This window comes from Gracilinanus agilis, chromosome 1 (assembly GCF_016433145.1).
Source record: "Gracilinanus agilis isolate LMUSP501 chromosome 1, AgileGrace, whole genome shotgun sequence".
NCBI lineage: Eukaryota > Metazoa > Chordata > Mammalia > Didelphimorphia > Didelphidae > Gracilinanus > Gracilinanus agilis.
The window spans coordinates 720,247,402-720,267,406 of NC_058130.1; the positions used below are offsets into that span (position 1 = coordinate 720,247,402).

A 20,005-nucleotide genomic window follows, 5' to 3' on the forward strand; every position below is an offset into this window, starting at 1 on the left:
TTTGTTATATTTACAGATAAAAATTTTAAATATTTAAAATAACAATATAATACATTGCATGTTAATATAACATTTTTATGAAAAAAACTTTCAAAACAGTTGTTGGCAAGAACTGTATTGTTTACATATATATATATATATTTTTTTTTTTTTAACCCTTAACTTCGGTGTATTCTCTCATAGGTGGAAGAGTGGTAAGGGTGGGCAATGGGGGTCAAGTGACTTGCCCAGGGTCACACAGCTGGGAAGTGGCTGAGGCCAGGTTTGAACCTAGGACCTCCCGTCTCTAGGCCTGGCTCTCACTCCACTGAGCTACCCAGCTGCCCCCCTTGTTTACATATTTTTGCAAATCTCTTATATCTGACTTAATGAAGACAGCTGGATTCCCATAGCTGCTTCTGTATTCGCTGTATGTTACTGTGGTTGAACTATATGAAGAAAATCCATCCTTTCACACACATGTAGATGGGAAAAGATAGGATACTTTAACAGAGAAATTATATCTTAGTATTATGAAAATAGTTTTAACCTTATGGGCCCTTAAATTTCTGGTTCTTTGCTACCACAAAAAGAACTTCAATAATTTTTTGGGGGTACAAATAGGTCCTCTCTCCATTCCCCCCTTTTTTGGGGGGGGATACAGACCTAATTGTGATATTGCTGGCTTAAAAGATATGAACAATTTTAAAGCCTTTTGGATGTGGTTCCAATTTGCTTTCCATAATGGTTAGATCAGTTTAAAACTTCATCAGCAGTATATTTGTATCCCAATTTTCCCATATCCCCTCAACATTTGTCACTTTTCCTTTTCTATCATCTTGACCAATCTGATAGGTATGAAGTGACACCTCAGAGAACTATTTTAATTTGCATTCTCTAATCAGAAGTGCTTTAGAGCATTTTTATATGGCTGTAAAGAATTCTGATTTCTAGGTGAATCATTTTTTTTTAACCCTTATTTTCTGCTTTAGAATCCATACTGTGTATTGGTTCTAAGAGAAGAGTAATAAGAACAAGGCAGTGGGGGATAAGTGACTTGACCAGAGTCACATAGCAGAAGTGTCTGCTATGCTAAAAAAAGAAAGATTTTTACCTAGGACATCCTCTCTCTCAATCTATTGAGCTGCTCCCTTAGGTAAAACATTTATTAAAGGCTTACTATTTGCCGGGCACTGCGTTAAGTCCAAGGAATACTTGGACATGTACATAATGCAGTTCTCTCCCATAAAGGGCTTCAATTTTCATTGGGTGACAAAAACAAATACAGGGAAGCAAAGGGAGGAGAATGTGAAGCAAAGTTTACCCTTTTTGAAACAAGGCTACTAGTGAGGAGGAAAAATCCAGTTTTAATTTGAACAGAGATGGAAGCAAGTTTCTTCAAAATGGTAGTGCTGCTAAGGCAGTTACCAATCAGGAGAACAGGCCCTGTGGGACAGAGATTTCTCCTAGGCAGTACTCTAACCATATCCCAGTTCTTTTACAGATGAGTGAACTCAGGACCAGACAATGAAAAGTGATTTGTTCAAGGACTCCCATTTAGTGATAGCTGGGAGGGGAAAGAGTCTGCACTTGAACCCAGGTGCCAGAAGGCATCCAATATAGTTCTCTGTGGATTGAATTGCTTGTATTCTGTACACAGTTTGTGTGGACCAGTAACTGGCCTATTGTACGTTTATGTGTTTACTTTGTGTTCCAATAGTTGTGTTGCATAGTGAATTCGGTACCAAACCTAGAGTTGGGAAAACCTGGATTCAAACCTCGCCTCTAGCATTTATTAGCTTTGTGATTAGGGCAAATTACTTAACTTTTTTGAACTCCAATTTTTTCATCCAGTGGGTTGTTATGAAACTAACATAAAATAATGTGAAATGCTTTATTGACTTGGAAAGCCCCATTTAATACTCTTTTAAAATCAAACCTTAGTTTGATGGCAATATTTCCCCTTTAAGTACCTCTTTGTTATAGTAAGAATTTTGCAACAAGTAGCATGTATAATATCTATTTAATTCTTATATTTCAGCCTTGAAGAATGTGTTCTTATTGCATTGGTTCCTTGGGGGTGGGGGAATTCTTCTGGTATAATATTAATAATACTAAATTTTTTTCATATGAATTATTTTTCAGATTTTATTCCCTAAATAGCTTTTTTCCCTTAAGGATTCAACTTTTTCAGATCTCTCTGGATTAATGCCAGTAGTCACCATAGCTGCCAAATGCTTGTTCGGTGGTAGTCATATTAGTGTGTTTGGCTATTCCCCAACCTGCTTTTACATGCATTTCTTTTGGGCTATATAGCATTTGTACTGCCTTGGGGGAGAGAAAAAGACAACCACCACTGGAAATTTTATGTCAGGTTCTACACAACTTAAACACTTAAGGCAGTGCATTACCGTGGAAGGGAGTTGAACATAGCAGTGACCTTGGATTTTGAACCAGTGGGAGGTCACAGAGGTAGTATTGTTTCCAAAGGGACACTGGAGCTTCCTCTACTCTACCAAATTGTGTAGCATGCCTGGACTATGAGCAGCTTGTACCTGAGGAAGTTATCAACACTCAAAATAATACCAATTTGTGTGAATTTTCATAATCATGATGTACAGAGGGGAAGGTTTATGGTATGGGGAAGAGAGAGGATTGTACTAGAGAGTAATTTACTTGGGGAGGTATAGTGGGGACAGATGAGAAGGGCTATTTAAATTCTTCTTTAGTTGAAATTGGCAGTTTTCCAGTTTCTTCTGCTTCATAATAAACTCTCATGGCATTGTCTTTATGAAAGGGTTTTGTTCCTTCAGCTCTGATGGAGAAACTGTAAAGAAAAATAAAGAAAAATCATAGCTCAGATACCTAAAATAGAAACTATCAGGTTTTATTTCATTTAATAATAGTGCAGGAGTACTTTTGAGTACCAGTTCCATGACTTACTAGCTTTGTGCCCTTTGGGAAATCATTTTTCCATTCTTGAGCCTCAATTTCCTAGTTTGCAAAATGGAAATAGCAATAATTGAACATAGTTGTTTGGAGGAAATTGCTATATAATTATGAATTATTATGTCATAGCTGTGCACCCAGAAGTAAGCTAGGTTTTGGATAGAGGTGAATAGATATACAATTAAATGGAGGGGCCAGCTGGGTAGCTCAGTGGATTGAGAGTCAGGGCTAGAGATGGGAGGTCCTAGATTCAAATCCGGCCTCAGAGACTTCCCAGCTGTGTGACCCTGGGCAAGTCACTTGACCCCTCCCCCCCCCCCCCCCATCGCCCACCACTCTTCCACCAAGGAGTCAATACACAGAAGTTAAGGGTTAAAAAAAACACAATTAAGTGGAATTATAAGACCACAATCTTAATCACTTACAGTTTAGTTGCAGCTATAAAAAGCAAGGCATCCAAAATAGACTGGATTAAGTCACTTCCTTCATTTAAAATGGAAAAATTCTAGGAAAAAGTTCTCTTGGTCCAAACGGGAGCGAAGATTAATGGACAAAGTTCTATAAATGCTGGCTATAGCAATAAGACAAGATAACAACATTAATCTACATGCATTGGCAAAGGGGAAGCAAAACTATCTCTATTTACACATAACATGATAGTGTACTTAAAAAAAAAAAAACCCTTACCTTCTGTCATACAATAGATACTAAATATCATAATGTAAGGGCTGGACAATTTGGGGTTAAGTGACTTGTCCAGGGTGACACAGCTATTCATACTTAAAAAAAAAAAACAACCTAATTTTATTTTTAATTTTTATTCTGAACATAAAACGCCAAATTAAATGATTAATTTCATATACATAAATAGAATTGAATGAAATTACCGATTTCTCATGTTTAGCATGCTTATCCTTTTAAAATATAAATTCAAACTTTTGCTTTCAGAAAGGCTTGCGACCCTTTTTAATTCCCGCCCTCTCCTTTACATCTTTTCCCCTCTTCTCCTTTTCCCCTTCTCTCCTCTCCCCATTTCTTCTTCCTTCATTCCTATTTCTTTTTCCCTTATCCTCCCTCACCCTTACAAATTCCATCCTCCCTTCCCCTGGAAAAAGAGGAAAAACAAAGCCCTTGTAATGTGTAGACAAAACAAATTCTGACCATGGCTATTTTCCTAAAATGTATGTCTCATTCTGTATCTTGAGTCCATCATTTTTCTATCAAAAGATAAGTAATAGGTTTCATCATCAGTCCTCTGGAATTATGGTTGGTTGTTGCATTTATCAGAATTCTCAAGCCTTTCAAAGTTATTATTCTTTCTTCCTTTTTTTAAACCTTTAGTTCTGTCTTAATAACTCTTAAAACAGAAAGGCAAGGACTAGGCCAGTGATGGGCAACCTTTTGAGCTTGGTGTGTCAAAATTCATCAAAAAACCAAGCATAACTCAGGTGGTGTGTCCCTTTGAGGAAAAAAAAAACATAGTTTCATGATATTTATAGTTTAAATAACAAAAATGTATAATTGTAATATACAACTGTATTTAGTAAACCAAATTGGTAAATTAACATAGGTAGAATTGTCATCTATAGTGCACAGAGTGTCTACACTTACAGCAAATGTTTCATCTTTGGAATGTGGCCCCATACTTCTTTGTATATGGCTGCATGAGGCCGCGTGTCATAGAAAATGGCTGTGTCAGTGCTGACATACATGTCATAGGTTTGCCATCACCAGACTAGGCAAAAGAGGTTAGGTGATTTTCCCAGGGTCACACAGCTGGGAAGAGTCTGAAGCTTGACTCCACTCCTGACACTTTATCCACTGAGCCACCTAGGTGTCCCTAAAGTTATTTTTCTTTATCATTCTGTTGTTATTGTATAAATTCACCTTAGATTGGATTACTGCACTCTGCATAAGTTCATATAGGTCTTCTCATATTTATTTGAAGTTGAGGAATGAGAAAATAGGAAAAAAGCCAAGAGAGAGCAGTCACAAAAACATAGAAGACAAATTATCTTGGAGAAGTTGGCCAACAGTTACATCTGCTAGGAAAGGTCAAGAAGGTTGAGAACTGAGAAAAGACTATCAGACATGACAGTTTAGAAATTATTAGTAACTTTGGAAGGAGGAATCTCAGTTTAATGAAGATTTAGGAAGGCAGGGAAACAGAGGCTAGGATTATTACATAGGTTTTTGTCATTGGTTCTAAAGCAGAAGAGCAGTAAGAGCTGGGCCAATGATGGTGAACCTATGGTACGAGTGCCATTAGAGCACTCTCTGTGGGTACTCAAGATCCCCCAACCCCTGAATTCGTAGAAAGGCAGAGGGATTTGGGCAGAGCTACTCCCCTCCCACTCTCCACTGTGCCCGATGACATGTTTTCATATTACCTACCCATCTCTGACCAGCAGCCAAATGGGAACGGTTCCCCCCTCCCCTATATGGGGTAAAGGGGGAGGTGGGGTGCACCCATCACTCAGTGGGGGTGGGGCATAGCATGTGGTCTCTAAAAAGTTCACTATCACTGATTTAAGTAATGGGGAGGGAGTGTGTGACTTGTCTGGGACACACAACTGGGAATTGCCTTGGGTAAAATTTGAACCCAGGGCATCCCATCTTGAGCCACATAGCTGCCCCCCATATGTAGATTTTAAAAAATTGTTTGAGAATGGAATGAGCTGAGTGCTATATCTTCAGGTCAGGGACAGTGTCTAAGTATATTCATAGACTCATGGACCATTAGACCACCCCTTCATTTTAAAGATAAAGAAACTTGGGCTTAAAGAATTTTGAATGAACAAGGCATGTTGTAAAATTCAAGGTAGTACAGAGTCCCTCTGGGTGATTTTTGTATCCTCAGGGCACAGTGCTTCCTACATAGCAAGTACTTTTAATAAATGCTTGCTGAACTGGTTTTTCATGGGAGAAGGTTGGGGCTTGAGATGGATTTTGAAGGCTTCGTAGAGCTTGGATAAACATTATAGCTGCCATTTCAGCACAGCCAATGATTCAGATCCATGAGTGATAGTAATATGTTTAAGACCCTGTGAATGAGACTGGCTAACTTCTGAGAAAGGTTTATTTTAGAGTAGGGTCAGTCAGTAAACATTTATCAAGTTCCTACTTATGTGCTAATAAGCACTGTGCTAAGTGCTGAGGGATACAAAGAAAGGTAAATGTTTCTACTCCTGAGCTTATGGTCTAATGAAGGAGAAAACATGCAAATACCATTGTATGAACAAGTTAAATACTTGTTATATACAGGATAAATTGGAAATATTCTAGAGCAGTGATGGCAAACCTTTTAGAGATTGAGTGCCCAAAATGCAACCAATTTTCATGTCATATATGAGAACTCTGCCTTACCCCAGACAAGGGAGGGAGGAAGTTCTCCCATTGCTGGGCAAAGGGATGGGTCCATGTGAGAAATGTCCTTAGGTGCATGGAGAGGAGGAGGAGGGGAGCAGCCCCCCTCTGGCACACTTGCCATGGGTTCACCAACACAAATCTAGTGGAAAGGCAGTAGAATTAAGAATGATGGAGAAAGGCTTCCTTATAGAGGGAGATAAAATTGTTATAGTTGATTGTAGAAGGATTTCAGTGACAATTTAGCCTTAGTAGTGGGGAACTGCTGAAAATTATAAGTGTAAGGAAGTGATACAGAAGTGTTATCCTCTACTCATCACACCCTCCCCATCTTTATCTTAAGAAGGCTGATTTATATGGTACCTCTTCCATTAGAAATGTAAGTTCCTTAAAGAACAGAGACTTTTTACTTCTTCTTTGTAACCTCAGACCTTAGTACAGCGCCTATCACATACATGTTAAGTGTTTTATAAAGGATGATATGCATTTGAATTAGCTATCTCACCTGCCTTAGAATACCCTTTCTCACTTTTGCCTCTTAGACCTTTATAACATCCTTGTAGATCCAATTCAAGGACTATTTAAAACTCTTCTTGATTCTATAGCTTTTAGTGCCCTCTCTCCACATTGTTTCAAGTGAATTAATCCTAAAGGGACAAATTCAAAGGTTCTCAGTATTAAAAAAGTACCCCATACTTTTCCATTTGTAGGACTTTTATAGACCTGAAAGAATATTTGAGAGAGATGAGCTCATATCTGAAGTTCATGATATTGGTTTGGCTGCTGTGGATGAATGATTTCAGAGTAAGAATTATATAGACTACCTTTGGTAACCAAAATTGGTGTTTGGGAAGAGAGGAAAAGCAATTCAGAGCCAGCAAATGATGAGACCCTTGGAAGGAGCTATAGTTGTCCAAAAACTCTTGGTTTCCTAACTAACACTATTATTTTGATGAGACACCATTACTAGTATATAACCACCCTAAACTCTTAAGAATCAGGAAACCTGCATTTTAGTCTGGACTCTGATGACAGTTAGCTTTGTGACATTAGAGAAGTCAAATCCATAGAATATCAGAAATTAAAGCTTTTAAATTTAAAAAACTTTAATTTTTTGCAGATAAGAAAACTGAGGCTCAAAGAAGGGGGAATGATTTGACAGAGATCATATTGTGAGGGGCAAGACTGGATACCAGATCTCCTGGCTTCCAGTCCCATGGTGTCTCTATTATAATATGCTACCTCTTGAGTATACCTTGGTAACTTTAACTTAATCTCTGGGCTTCACTTTCCCCATAAGTAGAATGTGGGGGTCTGACTAATTAAAGGTGTTGCTCAAATTATATCCATTAGAACCTTGATGATGTTGAATGTGTATATTTTTGTGAAAATTTTAATTTAGTGATATTTTCTCCTTAAATACTTTTTCAGCTTGAAAATCGACTTAAATGATCAATTTTGCACTATTTTCCTAAATACTTTTTTGTCTCAGAAGCATTCTTTATACTGATTTCTAGGTCTTTGTGGATTCAGTTAGTGTTCTTAAAGCCCCATTTTATTCTGTAGACAGAGACTAGATGATCTCCAGAATTTCTTTTAGCTCTTTTATTCTGTTAGTGCTATGAACTGAATTTCCTTTTTAATTTAAAGTGCCATTCTCTCTTTTTATTTGTCTGAATGCCACAGTAAGTTAAGTTGTGTTTTTAGCCTGAATTTAATACTTTTTAACTTTAAAGTCAAAATTTTAAACCCATACTTTCTGTCTTAAATCAATTATAAGACAAAAAAGTGGCAAGGGCTAGGCTATTGAGGTTAAGTGACTTGCCCAGAGTCTTACCAGCTAGGAAATGTCTGAAGCCAGATTTAAACCCAGGTCTTCTCAAAATCCAGGCCTGTCCATGTATCTGCTGTGCTGCCTAGCTGTCCCCTTACCCCCTTGAGGTTTTTTTTAAAGGTTATATCAGTGCTGTTTTTTTTTTTTTTATTGCTGTCACTCCCAGATGACTGGCCCCCTAGTACAGCCCTTCCTTGTAACAAAATTCCACTAAGTAAAGTCAACCAAAACAATGGCTATATCTGACTATATTTACTTCATTTCATGCTAAAAGTCTATCACCCTTGCAGAGAAGAGGGGAGACATGGTTTACCATCAGTTTTCTGAGGTCATGATTTATCACTATAATAATCACACCTGAATAAGATAAAGGAATACAATGTTGAAAGATGTCAGAACTATGGATTTTTTTTTCATTTTTTCTTCTGTTTTTAATTTTTTCCAAGTTACATGTCAATACAATTTTTAATATTTGTTTTCTGACATTTTGAAATCTGTTTTCTCTCTTCCTTCCATCCTCCTCCTCCAAAAGACAGGTAATATGTTATAAATTGTACAAATATTATCAAATAATACATCTTTCCATGTTTGTAATGTTGTAAAATAAGACACATATTGCTTACACTAAAGAAAAATTCATGGAGTACATAAAGAATGGCATGTTTCATTCTGCATTTGGACTCCATCTTTCCTTCTTTGGTGGTAGATATCCTTTTTTGTCATGAGTCCTTTGGAGTTCTCCTGGATCTTTGCTTTGTTGATGGTTAAATCACTCACAGTTGATCATCACACATTATTGTTGTTAATGTGTAGAATGTTCTAAGTTTTTCCAGGTTTTTTTTTTTTGTACCCATCTTGTCATTTCTTAATACACAATAATATTCAAGCATGTACCACAACTGGTTCAATCATTCTCCAGTTAACAGACTTCAGTTTTCAGGTCTTTGCCATCACAAAAAATATATTTTATATATATTTTTATAAAGATAGGTTCTTTTCCCCTAGCTTTAATCTCTTTGGGATACAAATCTAGTAGTGGTATTCCTAGGTCAAAGGGTATGCACAGTTGCTTTCTCTCTCCCATTTCTAATACTTATATAACTACATCTCTTCCCCCAAAATATTGTCCTTCTGATTTCTCTTTGGGGTCAATCCTCCTTAAGTAGAATTTATGCTTAACAGAATGAGGAATCGAAGAACCGGTTCCCAAAGTAGAACCTACTTCTCATTTAGTTCCTTGTGAAATTAAGTTATTGTTTATATTACCTCATTAATGTTAGGTGGCTGAAAGTTCATATCATAAGCAAAATGGGACCATTGTTCAATGACATCATGGCACTGGATTGGAGGTCTGATGATCTGTGTTTGAAAGTCCTAACTCTATTAATGGACTTTTTTTTTTAAACTAGCTATTTGACTTTGGGCAAAGTTATAGAATCCTTGATTTAGTGTTGGAAGGAATGTTGCTTAAGAGGCAATTGAGTAATCATTGTTATTCCCTACCTATCCTCCATTTTACAGATCAGAAAACTGAGGTACTGTTAGGCAAAGTCAGTTTTTAAGGACCTTTGTTTTCTGATTGTAGTCAAGCTAACTGCAAATGGGACTCAGAAGTAAACTAGTTTAAATAGAGCCTTTATGGTCATTTAAGTTGTGTCATCCTGTAGCTCCTGGATAGAAGGCCAATGCTTACTAAGAAAGGTGGTGATCCAAATTGTATCAGTTAAAGGTATGATGGAGGCTTAGGATGAGGCTTATAGCAAATATTAGAGAGAGGATAGGAAAGAAAAACACAATGGAGGGTGTTTTGTTTTCTGCTTAACTTCCCATGTTACCTTTTCTTTGTGTTAACTTCATATTTGGCCTTTATTTTAATTCACATTTGTCCCCCTTTTAAGTTAGATGAGGCCTTGTATACTATATAATCGATTGCTATTTTCCCACTATCCCAGTAAAGCTAAGAAATTATAACCTTCTGGGTTTTAGATAACTGAGGTAATGGCATAAAGAGTGTTTTCCTCTCAAGACCCTTTTCTTCATGTTATTTAGGTGACTGATAGGCTTTATAGTTCTGACAGTAATTAGGTTGAAGACAGATTTTCAGTTCTTATTTCTCTGCATCTTGTGCTTTAAGACTTATCAACACTAAAATATTTTTTTTTACAAAACAAAACAATGCCATAAAAAAAGGCCAAAATAGTTAAAGTAGTCTTCCTTAGGAATTTTTAGACAACTTCCCCTTTAAGAACAATAATGCTATCCTGCCAGATTTGTGTTTTGGAATGCCAAAAGCAACCTTGCAGACATACATGGCTGTTGCTGCTATTGCTGCTGCTGCTATCGTGTCTGTGTGAGGGTTAACAACACTTCGGCTTGTTGTCTGGAACCGGTTCAGACTGGTTTTCTGGAAAGTGCTTTGTCTCTCAGACTGAATCCTGGGAAGGGTCATGTGGAGCCCAGTGATGTCATGGGATCAAAAACTGACTCAGCTTTTTTCATCTAGATATGTATGTGATGCAGGTACAGGAAAGTGGCAGAGTGAAATGCCCAGATTTATCCAGCCTAAAAGTTTCATTGACTGGAATTGTAAGGGTTAAATATGATTCCAAAGGAGTTGAGTACTTCCTGTGCTCCGAATGAGCAATCCGGCCTCATTCATTAAAAGGGAGTAGAAAGTATCAACTTGAATATTCTCACAATGGCAGTAATCTCTAATGGAATAGACTTGACAGAAATTCAGAAAGAGCTCTTTTCCTGTAAGACAAGGTAGTTCTTTTACCCTTCACCTTAGATTCCTGATACCTGACATCAAATGCACGTGATACAGGCCCCCCCCCCCCCCTGGCAGAAATTGCAGAGAAATTCGGGTCTATATTTCTTATACTTAATTTGACTTTGAGATTGGAATACAGAAAAAAGCTCTTTATTTTTATTTTTGGGTAAGCAGCCAATTTTTCTCATCTTTGAATGTTTCGAGCTATACATTTAGGGTGGTTTATAGTTGTTCTCTCCTACTTACTAATGCTTGTCAATTTCTCTTTGTCATAATAATACCAGTGATGAGCTATGGGCAAAGTTTAGAAGAAGAAAGACATTTCTTTTTTAAGAAAGGAAGGCAATTTTATGATATACTCAGAGACTCCTTATTTGACTATAGTGACTCATCATTTTGGATGAAGTAAACATCCAAAAAGACAACTTAAAAAAAACAAACAAGATACAAACTTTATTTCAGAAAAATATAAACTTATTTCTTCTTCCCCCTCCTTTTATTACTAGAACTTCAGAATGACTGAAGAAGCATGCAGAACACGGAGTCAAAAACGAGCACTTGAGCGTGAAACAACCCTAAATGATGTGGATAGTAAAAAAATAAAAATGGAGAAAGGATTACTGGGATCAGACCACAAGACTGAAAGTGACTTGAAAATGAAGTCTGAACCTGGAGCAGCCAAGGTCCAAGGATTACTAAAAGGAGGAGAGGTCAAGGCAACTATTAAGGTGGAAGTTCAGACAAGTGATGAGCCAGTGGATATGAGTACCTCAAAAAGGTAGGAAGCAACTTCATGAAAATGAACCAACTGAAATTTCAAATCTTAAGTGTTGAGTTAACAAGGCTAGTTCTTCCTATGTGGCTTTTTACCTTGCTATTTAATACCTTAAACTCATCATTTCCTTAAAAATACATTTTTATCATTTTTTTACATAACCTACATTTTCTAGTCTCTCTTCATATTTCTCCTTTCCAGAGAGATATCCCTTATAATAAAGATTTAAGAAGAGAAAGAAAAAGTTTAACAAAACAAAATAACATTGAAAAGGTTTCTGATATTGTATTTTGTGTTTCATACTTTTTCCTAGTTTGGAGAGGAGGTTATGTGTGAAATGTGCCTTGCAACTTTTCTTTGGGGCCTGGCATGATCAATTTAATGTCACAACATTCAGATTTATTTGTTTTGTGATCCTTTCTATTTACCTTTTTTGTAGTCATTCTGTATATTGTTTTCTTGGTTTTGCGTATTCTGCTTTGCATCAATTCATATAAATCTTCTCATGCTTCTTTACAGTATCACATTCATTGTTTCTAACAGCAGAGTGATGTTCTCTTACATTTATGTACTACAACTTATTTGGCCATTCCCTTCTTTGCTGTTAACCAAAAAAAAGAAGCTATAAGTAAATATTTGATTTATGTGGAACTTTTCTTTTTTCCATTAGAATTCTGTTTGTATATGTGCCCAGCAGTGTAACCTTTTACTTTCAAAGGTTTGGCTATTTTATTTTATTCAAGTTGGATCAATTTACAGTTCTACCAACAATACAGTAGTATCCTTGTATTTCCGTAACCTCTCTGACATTTACTATTCTTTCTTTTTTCTCTCTTTTTTTTTCCAGCTTTGCCAGTTTTCTGGTTGCGACTTGAAACCTCATAGCTGTTTTGATTTTAGTTTCTTCGAAAATTGTTCATATACTTCAATCACTTATCTACTGATATTAGCTTTGGTCTTATTTCTTTTAGTTGCTTATATATTTTTAATATTAGACCCTTGTTAGAGATATTTAATACAAAGATTCCCCCTCCCCCCACCCCATATGAATGTGATTTACAGGGAAAACATGAATAAATGCTGTTTTAAAAATGTAATGAAGTAATAAGTATATTTCGACCCCATAGTTCTTCTTTTCTCCCATATCCAGTCTTCTGTTGTCAAGAGCTATTGATGTCAGTTTTGCAGCATCAACTCTACTCTTTCATTCCTGATACTGCCACCACCTTGGTGTGTAGTCCCTGATCACTTAATGTCTAGGCTACTGCAGTACCCTTTTGGCAAGTCTGCCTACCTCAAGTGTCTCCCCACTTGAATTCTTCCTCCATTCAGCCACCAAAGTGATGATCTTAAAGCTATTGAATAGTTCTGTATATTAAGGTCTTTTTGGCATTCTGAATGATGAATGGCCAAGACTGAAAGCAAGGAGTTCAATTAGGAGATTATTACATTAGTTGAAGTAAAAGATAATCAGGGTTTTGAACTAAGATGGTGTGGGCTTGTGAACACAGAGAAGGAAACAGTCATGAGAGATACTGTGGAGGTAGAATCAACAAAATGACAATGATGAAATATGTAATTGCTTGAAGAAGGAAATGTTAAATAATTCTAAGTTGTGAATCTGGAGTGACTAGGAATATGCTGTAGTGAATTAACTAGAATAAGAAAATTTTATAGTTGGGCTGTTCTAGTAGAAAAAATGACGTTACAATTGGGGCATGTGGAGCTTAAGATGCTAGTGATGAATCCTGATGGAGATATCTAGGATGCAGTTGGTAATGCCTGAGTGGAGTTAAGGAGCTAGATGTATATAGATTTTGGAGTCTCTCAGCAGAGCCAAAGTATAATTGGCAGGTGTTGTTGTTGTTGTTGTTGTTGTTGTTGTTGTTGTTGTTGTTGTTGTTGTTGTTGTTGTTGGAGAACCAAAAAAGAAGGCTTTAAAAAAAAAAAAAGTGGTCAGATAGGTAGGAGCATACAGTTAGAAAAATTAAAGATTTAGAGTACCTTAGAATAGGGAGAATAGAAGTGCTATGCCTTCTCACTTCAAACATGGCTTTCCAACTCTAGCATAGGGCCCTGAACTCCTCCTTAGTGAGAATTCTCCATAACCAGACCATAGCCAGACCATTAATACCACTGTGTTGTTGCTTTCCCCAGTATACTATCCCAATTGTTACTATTTTTTTCTTGCTTTGAATGTAGCTAAGAACAACGCTCTTTTTATTCTTTATATTAATTTCAAGCCTCAATTCATTATCGGCTTTAAATTTCCAATACCATGCTTGTGGGACCTCGCTTTACATTTGTAATAATGCTTAGTTATCTTCTCTTGTTATTGTTCTGTACGTGTTGTCTAAAAATCTGACTTGTGGGGCAGCTGGGTAGCTCAGTGGAGTGAGAGTCAGGCCTAGAGACAGGAGGTCCTAGGTTCAAACCCGGCCTCAGCCACTTCCCAGCTGTGTGACCCTGGGCAGGTCACTTGACCCCCATTGCCCACCCTTACCACTCTTCCACCTATGAGACAATACACCGAAAGTACAAGGATTTTAAAAAAAAAAAATAAAAATCTGACTTGTTAGTGAATTTTCTTTGCAACCACATCTGTCTTATTTAGAGAACTCTTTTTTTTTTCTTCATGGTTGAAGTTATTTGAATTTATTTTAGAATTGTGTTCTTGATAATATAATGATGTTGAACAAGCTTTCCCTATAAATTCATAGATCATGGAAGTCTGGCTTTCTCTTTTCTGAACTCTCTGAAATTGTAAAACCCTTGCCCAAATTCTCTTCCTCATCTAATTCAGATCACTTTCTCCACTTAATTTCTATTTTGCTCATCTTCTTATCTGCCAGAATCGGGTCCAGAATAATATTTACTATGGTTATTTTCTTTGCTTTTTTAAAATTAAATTTTGTTTTCAGTTAATAAGCAGCATCTCTCTCCCAAGTACCCATCCTTCTCCCCTCACCCTGAAAAAAGGAGGGGAAAAAAGACTTTTTTATCTTTCCTTGTATTCAGCTGTGGACCCAGTTCACTGTCTATCTGTATTATCTGTCCCAGGTATGTTATTAGGTATATTAGTGACTTTATTATCTCCCCTGTTTCAATTTTCTCTACCCTGTTTACTAGATTTATAAATTCAACCCTATATTCTCTCCTGAGCTGCAGTCCAACATTGCCAACTATTTTGAATTTTCTGGGTCACAGGAGCCCCAAACACAGTCTCATGTATGTTCCAAAAAGATTTCTTCTTCCTTTATTTCTCCTCATATTATTACATTCATAATTTATGTTTCTCTTTTATTTCCCCTTCTATTGATCCCTCCTCCAAACTTCCCTGTTTTTGTCAATAGTGCCACTATTCTTCCATTTGCCCGGGTTCATTACATCTACATCATCCTTGGCTCTTCGCTCTCTTCATATGTCGCATATCTAATTACTTAGGAAATCTTATTGATCCCATCATTACAGCATCTCTGAAATACAACCTTGTCTCTCTGCTCATATAACCATTACCCAGGGGTAGGTACTCATCACCTCTAACTTCTACTGTTGCAATAACTTCCCAATTGTTCTGCCTGACTGAAGTCTCTCCTCATTATAATCTATCCTCCACATAACTTCCTTTTAAAAAATTGTTTATTTTTAACATTCATTTTAAGGAAATTTTGATTTCAAAATTCCTTTCATCCTGCTTTCCCCCATCCAGTGAGAAAGCAAGTAATATATCAGTTGTACTTGTGAAGTCAAGCACAACATATTTCTGTATTGGCCATGTCACAAAAAATAAATGAAAAACAGTAAACATAAATAAAGTTAGAAAAAATTAAGTTGTTTTCATTTGCATTTCTCTAATCAATATCTCCACATTACTCCCACAAGTAATATTCCTAAAACACAGGTCTAACCATATCATTCCTTTGCTTCAGAAGCTCCTATGGCTTCCTTCCTCTTGTTCAGTTGTTTGAATTGTATCTGAGTCTTCATGACCCTTTTTTTTTCTTAGCAAGGATACTGGAGTGATTTGCCATATCTTTTTCCAGTTCATTTTCCAGATGGGGAAACCAAGGCAAACAGGGTCAAATAACTTACCCAGGATCAGATAGCTAGTTATGTCTCTGAGGAATGATTTAAACTCCAGATTAGCCTTTCCAACTTCAGGCTTAACATTCTTCCTACTGCACCACAAAGCTGCACAGTGACTTCCTACAGACTCAGATGGTTAAAAAAGAAAATATGAATATAGATTTCACAGTTGTGGAAAATATATGGCATAAGCGAAGAAACCAAAGATGAAGGAGGTTAAATGATTTGCCAAAGGAGTTACTATGTGTCTGAAGCCAGAACTGAACTCAAGTCTTCCCAACTCCAAGTTCAATGCCCTGTTGAGAATGCCACAATGTAAGCTCCTTGAGAGTAGAGAATGGTTTGCTTTTTGTTTAGGTCTTTGGATTTTCAGCTCTAGTACAGTAAGTACATGGCTGTCATACATTTTCCTAATGTAGGTGCTACCTAAAACATGCTTGCTTTATTCCTGACTTATTTCTCCAGTAAATTATTGGGCATATCAGCAAACCCAAATGTGTTTTATTTTTTTTTTATTCAAAGGTATTTGATTTTCCCAGTTACATGTAATAATAATTTTCAACATGTTTTCCAAAATTATAAGATCCAAATTGTCTCCCTCCCTTCCTTCTCTTCCCCCACTTGGGGATGATAAGCTATTTGATCTGGACCATACATGTATTATCATGCAAAACACTTCCATATTGGTCATTGTTGTAATAGCACATTCATACAAAATCAAACCCCCCAAATAAAACCATAAATACACTGATGTGAAAGATAGTCTGCTTTGATCATCTAACTCCCAACAGTTCTTCCTCTGTAGGCGGATAGCATTCCCTCTCATAAATACTTCAGAATTGTCCCAGATCAAGCAATCCCAAATGTTAATTGATTATTAAAGGCCTACCGTGTACCCAGGCATTGTATATCAAATGGTGAAGCTACAAAGATAAAAGCATTGATCCCTACCTTTTAGGAACTTCCATTGCTTCTCAACCCTTTGTGATAAAGGATTCATTACTAGACTAAATCTGGTCTTTCTAAATTACCCAATGATTTCTCCATTGGCAAATCTTATGACCTTTTCTTAGTCATTCTTTTTATCCTCTTTGTAGCATTTGCCCTATCCTTTGGATACTCTTGACTCTGTGACCCAGTTCTCTTTTGGTGCCCCTTTTACTCAGTCTCCTGCTGATTCATCCATATAACACCCTCTAATTATGGCTATACTCCAGAACTTTCTTCTGGAATATTCCTTTTGCCCTCATCTCCAGAATTTCAGAACCTCAGTTCTCTATGACTGCTATTAAATTTTTAACTTCTGTAGAATACCTGAGAATGACATCTGGGGACTTTTAAGCTACTCTTAACCCAACTTTTTAATCATACTCTCCTTTTTTTCCTAGGACTGCCCTCTGTATTCTCACTAGGCAGTCATCATGGTTATGTCATTTTCTTCTGTCATGGACTTTTTGCCCAGTTGCCTTTGATTTTCACTTTGCTGATTCTATTGACAGGAATCATCTATTTTCAGGAAGGAGCTAGGCAGAGGTTATGTCGCTCTCTTCATTTAACACCTATAGATCATGGAGATTTTATTATTGTTGTTAATAAGAGTAGCACATGATTCTAAGGAGCACTGAAGTTTACCATGAATTTTCTTCTTAATTCAATGATGCGATAGTTTAAGGATTATTTCTATTTTAGAGATGGGTAATTTAAGACTTAAAGAATAGAAGTTAGATTTATCCACCTATAGAGTCGATTTGAGTTATTAATAGTAAAAACTTGAACTATAAGGGACTAACCAAGGAAGATTAGAACCTTGTAAGTTTGCAGTAGATTTCCTTGGTTCAACTAATCAGGACCTATGAAACATTAATGGATTGACAATAATAGTAATAGCTAACATTTATGTAGCACTTAAAAGTTTACAAAGTTGTCTCATGTTAGCCTCAAAAATAGCTTTGTGTGGTAGGTGCTATTAGTGAGAAGCTACAGTTCAGAAGGGTTCAGTGACTTTGCCCAGCCATATAGGGAATAAATATTTGAGACAGGATTTAAACTTAGCTTTTGTTGTCTGAGACATTCCCAGGAGAGGCTTCTCTAGCATAATGAAAAACATAGAAAAGTCAGGAAAACAATTGTGGTACCAAATGATCAAAAAAATCAAAGTTTGTCACATGAATGTAATGATGTCAGTCATCTTTATAACCTTTTAGGCCTTAATGATATTCCTTTTAGATTCATAGTTGAAATTCCACAAGGAGACATAAAACCTTCTCAATGATTTGATCACAAAGGCTAGTTGTTTTTGTTTTTTTAAACAGGCCCTGTCATTCTTTAATTATAGGAAGTAGAGGAAATAATCATGATCTTGAAGCTAAATGTTGTCAGTACTTCTGAAACAATGCTTTCTAACATGGTTGCTATTCTCATTCAGATAATTCATTTATTTGCTAGGTACTGGAGAGGGTGCAGAGATAATTCAGATATGATGCTTAACTTTGTGAAATACATAGGTCGTCTTAAAAGGTGGGAATCACCTAAACAATGTAAAATAAATAATGTATAAAAAAATCACATAATAAGAAAAAAGTGCTATATGAGGTCTAATAATGTAAAGTATTGTTAGTGGTGAATGATCAGTCAGTCCATCACTAAATATTTAATAAGTATTTACTGTATACCAGGAACTGTGCTAAGAGCTATGGACATAAAGAGGCAAAAGAAATTCCCTGCCCTCAGGGAGCTCAGTCTAATGGGGAGACAACATACAAACAAATATATACAAAATAAGCTATATATAGGATAAATAGGAACTAATTAACAGAGGGAAGGCACTGGGGGATTAAGAAGAGTTGAGGAAGGCTTCCTGAAGAAGACATGATTTTAGAGGAGATTTAAGGAAACCAAGGAGGTGTCAGTAGTCTGAGCAGAAGAGGAAGAGAGCATCCCATGCCTGGGGAGCAGCCATGAAAAATGCTAAGAGTGGAGAAATGGAGTGTTGTACACTGAACCTCCTGGAGGCCATCATCCCTGGATTGAAGAGAATGTGTGATGGGTAAGGTGTAAGAACACTAGAAAGATAGGAAATGGGCGGAGTTATGAAGAGCTTTGAATGCCAAATAGCTTTTTACACTCACTTCTGTTGGCAGTAGGAAGCCATTGAGCAGGAAGAATTGAATCAGACCTGTGTCTTAGGAGAATAACTATAGTGGCTGAATGAGGGGAGTGGATTGGAGGACTTGAGGCAGGCTTTTTCAGTACTTTTGTTGTGGGATGATGAGGGCCTGCTCTAGAGTGTGGCAGAGGAGAGAAGGGGTGTACTCTTGGGGACAAGCTTGGATATAGGAGGGAGGGGAGAGAGATAGTGGGGCTAGCTCCTAGGTTGAGAACCTGAGGGAGGATAGTATTGTTCTCTATAGTAACAGGAAAATAGGAGATGAGTAAAGTTTAAGGGAAAAGATAATGAATTCTGTTCATTGAGTTTTAAGATGTCTACTGGACATCCATTTTGAGATATCTGAAAGACAGTTGGAGAGGCAGGATTTGAGATTAGTGAGAGGTTGGGACAAAAAAAGGTAGGTTTGAGAATCAACGTTAAAAATGGTAATTAAATCCATGGGAGTTAATGAAATCAGGGAGAGATTGAGGAAGCAGTAATTTAAAGGTGAATATTAAAGAGGAGGTAGGAACTTCAGGGGCCACAGTCATATTGGAGGACATTTTAAGAGTTAGGAGTGAATAAAGGCATAGAACTGGGGAAGGACTGGAAACAAGAGGGACAGTAGTACAGCTTTTCTGAAGCTTAGCATACCCAAACCCAAGGTCAGCAACACACTTGAAATTGGAGTCGTAAATGGACTCGTTTTTACTCTTTGAATCTGAAGGTTTGGGTACATCATAGGAAGATTTAGAAATAGTGTGGGCACATTCATCTAATAGCAAGTGGTCAGGAACTCCTCTGATAGACAGTGCTGTTAGGGTAAAGTGATGCCTTCTTTTTGCCTATAGGTATACTTTACAAATCAAGAATCTAATATTTTACTCCTTTCCTTTATGACATATTCCCCCTTGTAATGTCATAATAAAATATATTTCATAAATAATATAAATATACTACTACACAAATGCTCTAGTGATATGTGATATTAAACCTAATGAACATTTGTTATATTATCATATTAACATATATTAAACATAATATAAATAAACATTAACCACCTTCAATTTGTCAGACACTATGCTAAGCTCTGGG

At 36.7% G+C, this 20,005-nt stretch overlaps 1 protein-coding gene across 1 annotated transcript in view; it reads left to right on the top strand.

Annotated features, from left to right (window-relative positions):
• Window positions 1–20,005, top strand: part of GATAD2A (GATA zinc finger domain containing 2A) — a 197,845-nt gene that overhangs the window by 107,170 nt on the left and 70,670 nt on the right. Inside the window, exon 3 of the mRNA XM_044671484.1 lies at window positions 11,408–11,679. Coding sequence (XP_044527419.1) covers window positions 11,417–11,679 — 263 coding nt within the window. The 5' untranslated portion in view covers window positions 11,408–11,416. The remainder of the gene's footprint in view (window positions 1–11,407; window positions 11,680–20,005) is intronic.